Below are 12,865 nucleotides of genomic sequence, written 5' to 3' on the forward strand. Positions count from 1 at the left end.
AAGTCCCACCTAATTTTCTTTCACCAACCATTGTACTTTTTGAGTTTATCTACTGCTTCCTTCACTTTGTCCCACCCATACCCCCCATGACCAATAATGCTTCCATTCATGACATGCTGCTATGGGAAGACCCAGAGTCATGTGTATCCCACTAGCTCCATATCCATTTCTGTCCCTCAGTAGAAAACACAAATTAAACACATGCAATGTTATAACAACATTTTCAAATTTGCTCTAGTTTACATAATCAATTTGTAAACTCTACTACTTTAGCTCTTTTTAATAATATAGTACACAGTACACTGATTGTAACTCAAAGTTCTTCATAAAATCTGGGGTTGGAAATTGAGAAGCTGTAACATTCATTTGATACTTAACATATATTGCTTGCATTTTTTTCATGAACACATGATAGTAAGATAATAGAGAAAATGAACTTCATGGTAAACTTTTGGGCTTCATCAGGGTGCTAGCTCTGTACTTTCAATGTGGTAGGCCCTTTTCATTTATCTCTTTTAAGAGATGGGGTCTTGCTGTGTTGCCCAGACTGGAATGCAGTGGCTATCCACAGGCATGGCCATGGTGCACTACAGTTCTGAACTCCTAGACTCAAATGATCTTTCTGCCTCAGCATCCTGAGTAGCTTGGACTGCAGGGATGTACCACAGCGCTGGAGATGACAGGTGCTTTATCAATAATGTCACTCCTGGTGATAATGATCCCAGTAGATATGGAATAGAATAGTATCATTCTTAAAAATGTGAATCAGCAACAGAAGCTTATACATGGTTAATGCCTGAAAAAAGTTGCTCTCCCTTTTATCATGTGTGAGGTGATTTTTTGTAATTCCTGTTAAGAGTCTTCCAGTTTAAATGAGTATTAAAAAAAAAAATGCAGCATACAGAATAAATCTATATTCTAAATGCAGAGTTTCAGTGTTTTAAAAGTGTTAGAGCTCTAAATCATATCATCCAATTAAAAACAATAGAAAAGTGTCCTTTTCTTTATATTCTAACGAAGGATTTTTTTAAAAAATGCCACCACATTTTGTTATTGGAGCTTATTAGAGCACAACAGATCCTGTATAACCTTGTCAAAATGAAATCACTTTCAACAAGCGCTGTATACGGTAACCTGAAGAATGGTACAGCACCTTTTTTCCAATAACGAGCTTTTCAGGTTAAAGGCATGTTCTGTTCTCTACAAATGCAGTGTACAATAATTTCTAACTTGTCAACCTGTTTTGTTTTCTGGCAGTTTCTCTTTTTAAAAATGGCATTCAGAATGGATTTTCAAAACAAAATTAAGTCTAAAGAGTCTCAGAAGCCCAAGCTGCTTGTTTCTCTCCAAGGACTAGTGTTCAATAGGGAGAAAAAAATGGTTACCATTTAGTCTGGAATCCATATGTTTACTTTCTTTCTGCTTTATGTCATTAATGCCCTCCCCCAGGGGTGATCCCAGGATGATAAAGAAAATAAAAAACTAAGAGTTATTAGTGGAGATGTAGAAGTGTTAGAACTTGAGGTATATCTTTAGAATTATTATGGTAAGATGTGTCTTTTTTGGTGAAAGATGCTCACATTTCCCTATCTTAAAAAATAATAGGGCATTTTTCTTTACTACTAATTGCACTGACTGACATTGGAAACAATTGTAAGAGGAAAGTTTACTTTATTTGCACTTGCCTGTGCAAAAAAGAAGAACATTTATCTGCTCCCATTATGCTCAGCTACATGCAGCAGCCTATTTGGATCACAGCGTAAAAGTGGATAACAGCACCAAGGCTCTTACTTAAATGATAACCACCAGGTTGAGAAGGTTCCAACTCACCAGTACGTGCCTCCTCCTCAACGGTCATATAGTAACTTCATAAAAAGGAACCCTTTTAAAAAACATATTTGAATAAATCCTTTTTCATCCTTCTGGATAGCTTCCACTGGTTTCTCATACTAAATGGAATCCTTACACAAGAAAAAAAGGCTGTTCTTAAAAAATGAAAAGTACTGCAATTTTAAACTGTAGGCGGTAACTGTCAGTTCTATGTAATTACAAGAAAAGTTTATGAATAAAATCAATGCATTATTTGAAAAAATGTATGCATTTTTTCTTTTATAGTACTTTTTTACATTCCGAACTGACAAAAGTAAAGTGAAATTTAAAGTATGAAAAAAATGCATTTGCAGTGGATTATCCTATATTGTTTAACTCCGCCTACTTCAATATTGTGAGCCCTTTCCTACTCTTTGCTTAAAGTACTCTACCTAAAAGTAAATCACATGATTTGGTCCAATACTTTAAGTTCTGTGAAAATGTAAGAGAATATTACTGTCATTCATTAAAAGAAAAGCGTAAATCGACTATGAATAAACACAAGGAGAACTGTGATATAGTAGAAAAATACTGACTGAGAAATCCAAATATTTTGATTTTTCATGTAGGCTCTGTGATAAAGTAGCTAAGAGCCATTTTGAATGTCATTTAACCTCTATGCATTTATGCTTCCTCATCTAAAAGTTGAAGACTTTCCACCTGTTCATTTATATAAATCCTTTTGGACTAAGTTTTTAACCAGTGATGGATCAGAGTTGATCTTCTAAAAGCAAAACACTTTCGCTCAAAAAATTATACATGCAAAAATGTTTGCACATGACTTCAGGACATATGAGAGTCCATAAATGTGTTGGTTCAGTTTCAAAATGCAATGAAGTAAATACATTTTTTGCCTCCTATTCTGTAATTATCTCAACTGCAAAATAATCTAATGTATACTAGAAAAAATTATCTTAATATTAATGTTATTTTTAAAATATTAATGTCAGTGAACATTTCAGAATACAAAAATCACTCTTCCCAGTAAGCCATCCATATTTAAGTATAATATGCTTATGATTAAAAACTGTTTTAAGATGTCTTGTATGACTTTTTTTTCCATTTTAATCTTTTATTCTGTAAAATAGTTGCTTAACCCATATTAGGTTATATTTTTATGTTACTCTCTAGATTTATCACCATGTAACTTACCCGAAATATGTTTCAGGTTTATCTTGATACTTATTCTTATTTAATATATAAATTCCATCAAAGATTAAAGTAGATTCCAGAATCCTGAACCAACATTTTTGAGGATTAACTAAACTGTGCTGCACTTTGGAGGGTGAAGAGAGTACTATGCACACAGCACTTATGTTAGCAAATTCTAATTTTGACATACATGTTTGTTAGCTACCAGTTTTTAAAAGTAATAAAGTGAATCCCAGTGCAATATTCTATATTGCAATACAAAAGGTTAATTAAATAAATATTAAATGAGAAGGTAATAATGTTTCAAAGATTGTTATAATCTTGCTAACCTATAATTTAAGAAAACTATGAATGTCTATTTATAGGTACTTTTTGCACATGCATATTAATAAATAGGTCCACTTTGACATACCCTTAGAACACAATCCCTGAATAAAACTAAATAATGGTAAGAAGAATTGTGAATAAACATCGACTGAGCTTCACTTTGAATATCCATTCCTATCACCTGTATTCCTAATGGTCAGAGCGCTTATGAGCAGCAAGGTCTCTCGTATAAAAGGTTAAATTTCAGTTAGCAAAGTCATTTAACTTTTCAAAAAGATGAAAACACATGCTTGGAGTCAATTGCATAACTCTTTAATTGCAAAGATTTGTATTAGAAAAATTAATTAATCTATGCACAGTTATTTATGTTTTGAATTACTTAATTCTATAAGTAAGGCACATTTCACATGGGTTGCTAAATACATGTTTTCTTTTCAGTATGGGATAAAAACTAAAGGTTATTATTTTGGTGACCAAGGAATATCAATTATTTCCCTGATTTTGTCCAGAAGTCAAGGCTGTTTGTGTGTATGTGTGAATGTATATATATACACACACACATATATCTGTATATATATGTGTATAGATATACACACACATATATCTGTATAGATGTGTACAGATATACACACACACAACTATATTTTCATATATATGTGTATATATGTAGACATGGGTATGTATGTGTATATATGTGTAGGTATGCATACACACACACACGTATTGCTTCAGTAAAGTTTCTTCTCTTGAAAACAGGGAGAGACAGAAACATTTAAATATTAAGTAAATATTTATTGAGCACCTACTATTTACAAGGCAGTGTTCTAAGAGCTAGCGGTATAGAAATAAACAAGATGCATGAAATATCTGCTTCCAAGGAGGTCATAGTCTAGCGTGAGGACATAGAATATATTCACATATACAGATGCATATATATGTACAGATGTATATATATATGTACACATATATATGCATCTGTATATATACACACAAACAGCTAAACTATCACATAATAATATATGCCTTGTAGAGTATTTAATTGAAGTGATATGTGACTGGGGGATAATTTAGATGGTAGTGGACAAAAAAGGCCTCACTGAGAAATACCATTTAATCTGAGCTCTGAATAAGAAATCAATCTTGTGAAGATAGCATTTCTGGCAGCATTCCTTGTGCATCTTGGACAAGCATTCCAGGCAGAGGCAAAATGTCTAAAAAGAAAATGACCTTGACAACTTAGAGGAGTTGAAAGAGGACCAGAGAGACAGAAGTGGGTGTGTGAAGAGTGATGAGAGATGCCACCGATGTAGGCAGCAGCCATCAAATGCAGGGCTTGGAAAAGTAGGACAATGAGGGTTTGGGTTTTATACTAAGCATGATGAAATGCCTTTGTATAAGTTTAAATGGGGAAACGACATGAAGAGATATGCATTTAAAACGTTTATATGTTGAAGCTGTGTGAGACAGAGATCGAAGGTGTGGGAGTGTGGAAGCAGGGAGCCTATTAGGCAATACTTTAGTAGTCTAAGCCAGAGAGGATGATGGAGAGAGGTGGCCACATTGGGAACATGATTTGGAAGCAACGTTGATGGAATTTCGTGATGAATTGGAGAGAAGGGTAGAATAGAATCAAGGAAAATTTTTAGATTATAGACAAGTACATATGTTGTTACAATATTTGTGAAAACTATATTGTAAGAAGCTACAATGCAGGTTTTATGTAAAAATCTATATCTTCTATTTAGGAATGCCATTGTTTCTGAAAACTAATGCCAAAATTTCCTCCCATGGGCCATTGCATATTGCTTGAACTCTCTAACAAATGAGCCAATTAACACACATATACTTGGGTAGAAGAGCTCTGTACATTCTGGTAAAGCTACAGCCTGGTCTTATTTCCAAATAAACAAATATAGAAGGACTGAGTGTCACAGATTCGATCCTTCTCTTTACCTTATTTTATACTGCAACTGAGAGAAAAGATTACATGTACATAAGGTGAGAAAATATTTTTTAATGATGAATTTTTTTAGTGATAGAAGGCAAGAATGAGGGTTTTTTCCCTATGTGCATTTCAGTCTGTGATCCATGTAGCACATAGAAATATTTATTTCAGAATGGTATCTCTCAACAGAATTTTTACTCTAAAAGCAGAAACCTTAATGTATCTACTTTATGTTCATCTTAAAACAGAGACATATAATTAAGCCTTAACTCCGTGTTGAGTGTGCCCACACACATACACCTTTTAAAATGTTTTGTAATAAAAGTAGTGCTCCTGTCTCTACTATCTGATGCCATTCCATTTCTCTCTGCAGAGTTCAACAGCATATTCATCCAGTCAGAGGTACACCTTTCCTACAGGCATCAGAGCTCTCCCTGCTTATTCATGTCCAGAAATGATAGCGTTTTATCTCAGCGATTAAAGAAGATACTGTTTTAAGAATCATCCAACTAGTTACTGCCTGGAAACTCTCAACCAGAGATGAGAGCAGCAACCATAGGGCTCTTCCATTAGCACAGCGTTTGTTGCTCCGTATGGATGTCTTTTCCATCCTTTTTTCCCTCCACTGCATGTTTTCCATCTATGCTTCTAAGAAAAACGCTCCAAAGGAAAAATGCTCATTATGAGTACACAGAATTAACTTACCAACTGGTAGTTCTGTTTCCAAGTGAAGGAACAGATTTTAGTTGAATCCCTTTTTAGGTGTTTGCTAGGCTTTACATCTGTCCGTAATCCAGGCTTCTTTTTTTCCTTCCCCACCCACCCATATGAGCTAGAAGATGTACTCTCCTAGTTCTCAGTGTATTGTAAAGATCGCCTTGCCTAAAAAAGTCATGTAGCCACTCAATATTTCTAGATGTTTTGTTGCTGGATAATTTAACAGTAAATGCACGTTGCAGGAGCTGGCAACCTTGTAGCCCAGCTACACTTTTACTATGAAGCACAGAAGGACATTTTTCATTGTATTGTGAGGGAAGTTCTCAGATCACTGATAATCATGACATGAATACATGACAGATATATCTCTGTAAGATAAGGGATGTATTATTATAATCATATTTGCTTGGTTCTATGGCAAGAAAATTTTAAAAGCAAATTTAAGGTATTACTTTATGATGTTCTTAATCTGTTGCTTAATGATTACTGCATTCCCTGACATATATATTATTTTGCTAAATTTAGGGTCAAGTACTGATAACTCTAAAGGAACTGAATTTATGTTTTGCACATCTGGTACATATTTGAAAAAAATGATAGATGGTTTGGAAATGTCTGTTAAAGTGAAAGAAAAGATACCATCCATGATTCCATTTTTCCTCTCCATAGTAAGCAAGTTAACTGAAATGGAGACTCACTATCCAGGATAGAAGAGGGAACCAGGGTTTACCTACAGTCCCTGAAAATGATACACGTCTACATGAGTAACAAAGCTCAAAAGTTTGGCTTGATGCAGCAGTCTGTAATATCTATGTGTACAATTTTCTGTCTTTGAATGTTTTTTGACATTTATTATTAACAATAAAAGCTGAGTGAAATGAAAGTAGCAATCTTATTGATTCTTAGGAGCTAGAAAGGCACATTTAATAGCTTAATACCTTTTAGTAGACCAAAGCACATAGAGATCTCTAGCAGTAATATTCTCTATTAAAATTCTAAAACTCCAGAACACTCTTTTTTAAATAATGAATCCTACCAACTAACAATAAAATATGATGTATCCTATTCTCGATATATCTTACTTCTGAAGTAAATTATCCTGGAAACATAGAAAGCAGTATCTTGTTTCCATCACTGTTTAATAGACAAACAAATAAACAAAACAAATCATAACAGTCAAGTGATATTTTAGAGAGACCAAGATTATCAGAAATTGTGATAAACTGAGTAGCAGGACAGAAATATAAGCAAATCTTGATTCAAATTTACTATATAGTATCATAATACTAATTATAGAGATTTTACTTATCTTACATGGTTGTAAAGATAAAATTTGCTAGAAACGCAAAATACACATATGTAAAGAAAACAAAATCTGTGGAAAGGTGCATAGTGGGCAATTTCATTCTAAATGATAGCAAGAGTTAAGATAATAAAGGAGTGATGAATTGTTATAAAACTTATTCGTACAAGGAGAAAATAATGAAGTAAGGGAATAAGTTAGCACAGTGGCAAAATAATTTTAACACTCACGTAGGGTTACTATGGTAAAAGGAAAAGTAAATTTGGAAAGGAAGGGGGAATATTACAAAAAATTTTTTTGAATGGTGCATCTCAACTCTGCTATAACTGTGAGATAACATGATTTTTCCTCCAAAGCTCTAATCATTATCCTTGCTATCCTTGTCTACAATCTGGACCTGCTATTGATAGTATAGCTATTGGTAGAAGGAGAAATTAGTTACTAATTTTTCTGCTGGTATTACTGTATTTCTTCCCAGATCCTGGGGAAGGTTTTGAGCATGGAGGTGACATTAAAGAGTTGCAGCATCTCTGTCCATTTCGCATTTGTATTTTGAGGAGTGGTTATTAATTTCTCTGATGAGTTTAAAGAGAGGTAAAAGAGACATTGGGAAAGTTAAGAGGGAAGAAGTTTAGGGTTTGGAGTATGTGGTAATTCACGTTTCTCACTTTCCATAGATGTTATTTCTCAAAGCTTCCCCGGTGCTGTCCATTTCTGACACTTTTATGAGTGTATTTTTAATCAATTGATGATAAATAGAAGAACATGCATTGCTTCCAATCACAAAATAGAATTAGTACCATTGGTCATTCCCTATATCCATTCCTTGCATGATAAAATGGTATCATCTGCTATATTCTCTACAGTGAATGGTTGCAGATCTGGGTAGTTTCTGCTTGAAGATGAGATATTCAGCCATATTCTCTGAACTTAATGTTGCATCAGAGAACAAGGGTGACTATAACTTATGTCTTGCTTTGTACATGGTCAATTTGTTATATTGTTGAGTTTTAAGACATTTTCTATCTCATACGAAAATTTAGAATTTTCTCATTTTTCAATAGCATTAACCTAATTTATGTTCTGGGTAGCCTTCCGGGAAGATTATGAGTAATAACTGTATGCAACTCATGGGCAAGTTTCTTAGCAGAGCCTTGGAGTTTGATTGCCCTTGGTATAATAAGACTACTAGAAATATAATAATAAGAATAGTCTAATTTATTATACATCTGTATAGCTGGCACTTTGCTGAGCAATTCTATTTACAATGTATGTCATATTATAAATGAATTTATTAATTTAAAATAATATTTATCGTACTATTTATATTACTTTAAATATTTATCATAATTATATTTATAATATTTATAAATAATAGTGATATGTTACTAGTTTTAAACATTCCATACGGTTGGAACTACACAAATTGTGAACATCTACCACATTGTATGACCATCTTCATATAGCTCCCTATAACTCTTCTATTTTGTGTTACAATTGTCTAAATGCTTAGCTTATCTTCCACACTAAACTATAATGTTCGTATTTGTTATTTACATTTGCTCCTTTGCACCTGGTAGATAAGTACTAAATATCTATTGAGTGAGTGAATTCATGTTTCTCTTGATCCTAGTTCTTCAAATGTTAAGAATAGCAATGGGTCAAGATATTCAAAGCCATTAAAACTATGAATATAATCATCCATTGTAAATCAATAAATAGTATGACAACAATAATCACAAGAGATATACCTCAACATTTTTATAAAGAAGCAAATCGAAACTGCTGTGCTCAGAGGGATTAATTAGTATAATTATGGCGGCTAATTTAACAGCTAAATATTTCCATTGCCAAGCTTGTTCATCAAATGTGCTACTTTCTTTCTTAATGGAACCTCCACAGTGCAAATATTTCATAAGCATGACGTTTAATCTTACAGGTATTAGTATGGTGACTCTGGTTAGGCCTTTCATTGAGGATAAATTTTAGACTGGTGGTTTTAAATTATTACATGTGGTCCTAATGCTGAAACTTTTAAAGGTGTAATTAGGAGGGAGTGGGGGAATCACCAGTGTCTCTAACACAAAATGTCAGTGGTTTTAACAATTAAATGTGGTAGCGTTTAAATCATGCACTTCCATTGACACCCAAACAATAAAATCTAACTATTATGATGGCATCCAGATAGTAGATGATTTCACAGGAAAGTGCTCAGACCTCCATCAAGTTAAGAATCAATGGAATCTAGGCAATTGTGGTAGAGTCAAAGACACAGGTCTCAGCTCATGAAAAACCCTCTGTACTAGAGCTGTATTCAATTATCACCACTAATGTAAAATAAACCTTGGTATAAAAGATAAAAGGGTAAAGTTCTCACAAATGATCACTTATCGCTCCATTCCAAAATGCATACAGCATTCATTATAGATCGAAATCCCACTCAAATTTCATCATTTAGTATGGTTTTGAAACAGCCAAACCATTAACCGAAAAGTAGCTTTTATATTTATACAACTAGTGACTAATGAAACATTATACCCAGTGTGCAAAGGGGAAAAAGCCTTTATTTTGCAATGAACCCAATTGGTGCTCCTTTTAAACACAGCATAATATGGTTTCACTGTTTCATTGAGCCTCTCATTACTTGTGTCAATAATACTAGGTAAACCACTGTTGAACTTCACAGCATTTATCTAGCAGCATGAATAGCATTAATGTATGGGGTGCTTTTGATGAATTGCAGTTCAAAAAGCAAAGCCAAAAATGACTTCTCACAAAGTGCTTAGGGAAGTATTTATTAGAAATATGTCAACTGCCAACTACCTAAAGGTAGCTTGGCTGTTTAGGAAATCATGCTGTTGGCTAGCTTGCAAACACTGAGAAGATGTATGAATTTTCCTGACTTGAACTACTTTAAAAAAATGATATACTTTTCATTTTGGTATATTATTTTTTCTGTCACTTCTCTTCTAATTTTCAATATTTTATGTCATATAGATTTTGACACAATGTGACATGGCCTACAACATGTCCTCAGGTTCTCAGAAACTGTTAGGTGAGAGAAGCACTTGGAAAATTAAGGTGAATCATATAGACTACACTTTCCCTATATGATTGCATGATCTAAACATCCAGGGAGCATCAACTGAAATCTACTTTTGGATCCTGCTCTAAGGATCTGACTTGCTTTCCTGACACACCCAGTGGTTGTAACATTCTCTCTGGCAGAAAGACCAGCAGGGTTTGTCTACAGGGATTACTACATTTAAATCCAATTTACCAGTCTAATTTGATTAGGCTAATTTTTCCAAAGTTGAATTTTGTACAATTCATGAAGTGCTAGAAATTAAACTGTTAGTTCCACTATTTTCTGGATGTTTTACACGAATAGCCTATTCACTATGAGCCTTTCGTGGCTTACCATAGCAGAGCAGTATTAAGTACTGAGAGATCTTATACAATAATATAATTTGAAAGTAGGAAAACTGTATATTGACTGAAAATATCAATTTTTTCCAACTTTGGCAAAATGAACAAAATGAACACCTATGAAAAATAACACGCATTTAATTATTTTTTCCCTAAAATTAATCTTTTACAAAGAAATAGACTAGACCCCAAAATTCTTTTGGAAAGGTATGGAACAAACACGTACTTCTTTCAGTATTCCATAAATGGATTCAAGGGAAAGATGTCAAATAAACATATTTTGTCCATCGTTTCTAAGATCCAGGACTTGCAACAGCGCTGTGTTATATACAATACTCATTTAGTATACTGTAATATTATGTTGAATATAATACTAGTCCCAGAAAAGTTTTCTTGGTGAAATATGATGGAAATCTTACATTGGCTAATGGCTCTTCCTAGTGGAGATTCACAATGCACCCTGCCATATACAATAAAGTCTGAGAAGTACTGCAGTAAAGAAACCTGACTAATTTTATTTATCGCAATATTCATCAATCTCATAAAAATTCATCTCTATCCAACAATATCTAAAAGAAGCTACCTTATGAAAAACCCATTGTGTCATTTGAAAGTTGGAGAAAACAGAAATTGTATTCACTCATGGGAACTGGTATTTCTTTTTGCGATTTTGTTATATGTACTCAAATTGTGCCATAAGTATAGTCAAGAAAAGTCTATAAGAACTTTAAATTATTGTTCACATGAAATTAATGCAGTTACTGTTAATATTGTACACTCCTATTTTTGCTGCATTTCAATGACACACTGTCATTCTTTGTGAAACCAAATAACAGAAGTTATAAAGTATATGTTTATGATAATATAACAAAAATTAGCTTAAAGGATATGTAATTTTCATGATTCTGGATTATAAACGAAAACATTTATTTATAGAATTTAAAGACAATCAACCAGGTGTGATGGCTCACACCTGTAATTCCAGCACTTTGGGAAGCCAAGGCAAGCTGATAGCTTGAAGCCAGGAGTTCGAGAAAAGTCTGGTGAACATGGCAAAAGCCCATCTTTACTAAAAATATAGTGGTGCACACCTGTAATCCCAGCTACTCGGGAGGTGAAGCATGAGAATCGCTTGAACCCAGGAGGTGGAGGTTGCAGTGAGCTGATATCACGCCACTGCACTCCAGCCTGGGCAACAGAGCAAGACTCTGCCTTCAAAAATAAACAAATAAATAAATAAAAATGAAATAAAGACGATCATTAATATAGTTTATGAGCCAACATATAAGAAGTATATTTATAATTGAGAAAGCTTTTCGCAAAAAAACTTATGTATGTTATAATTTTATCAATCTGACTGGGAATATATTAATATTAAATCTTGGAGATACTTATGAGATGTCCTTCTGAAATAAAAACAAACTGCAATTTTGTTTATTGTGCTTAACATTTTGATATATTTAAACAGTTTTTCAAGTTACACATCCTTTCCCATATAATGTTTTCAAAAAGGTACTCACCATGCACAATGAGAACATACTCTGCGCTGCTTTGCCCAATCGTGTTTGTGGCTTCACATCGATATGTACCATTATCCGTTTTGTTCAGGAAAAGAATGTTTAGCTCCCTACCACTCACAACCATTCGGTCAGGATCTGGTAATTCTCCGCCATCCTTTGTCCACAAAACAGGTTCTGGCCTATTGGATTGAAACATGCATGTAGATAGCAAAAATAAGAAATGTTACATATCTGTGAATTAAGTAAATCAATCAATGTTTAAGTATTTAACACGTATTTTGTACATAACCATATGCTAACTTCTATAAGATACTAAAAGGACCATCACACACTCACTCAAAAGAGTTGGAGGTATAGCAAATATAATCTGCTTCTATCATATTTAATTAAGGAGATATGTATTCAGAGACTAATTTGTTGAGTCACTGCAGCAGTCACTTGTGGTTCCCTGCTCAAGTCCTGTAGCCCAGATTCTGCTGCTAATGGCTCACACCCCACGTTGGAAGACTGCCCTTAGGCTATTGGGGGTAAATCTTCCTCAGATGTATTTGGATATAAGTAAACATAAATATTCATATTTATATATAAATATATATTTTATGA

General features: G+C 33.6%; 1 protein-coding gene across 3 annotated transcripts in view; it reads right to left on the reverse strand.

Annotated features, from left to right (window-relative positions):
* Positions 1-12,865, reverse strand: part of CADM2 (cell adhesion molecule 2) — a 491,388-nt gene that overhangs the window by 85,200 nt on the left and 393,323 nt on the right. For all 3 annotated transcript variants that reach the window (XM_017848170.1, XM_017848169.1, XM_017848168.1), the window contains one exon: positions 12,263-12,441. In XM_017848170.1, the coding sequence (XP_017703659.1) occupies positions 12,263-12,441 (179 nt within the window). The remainder of the gene's footprint in view (positions 1-12,262; positions 12,442-12,865) is intronic.

This window comes from Rhinopithecus bieti, unplaced genomic scaffold, assembly GCF_001698545.2.
Source record: "Rhinopithecus bieti isolate Rb0 unplaced genomic scaffold, ASM169854v2 scaffold_29976, whole genome shotgun sequence".
In the NCBI taxonomy this organism is placed as follows: domain Eukaryota; kingdom Metazoa; phylum Chordata; class Mammalia; order Primates; family Cercopithecidae; genus Rhinopithecus; species Rhinopithecus bieti.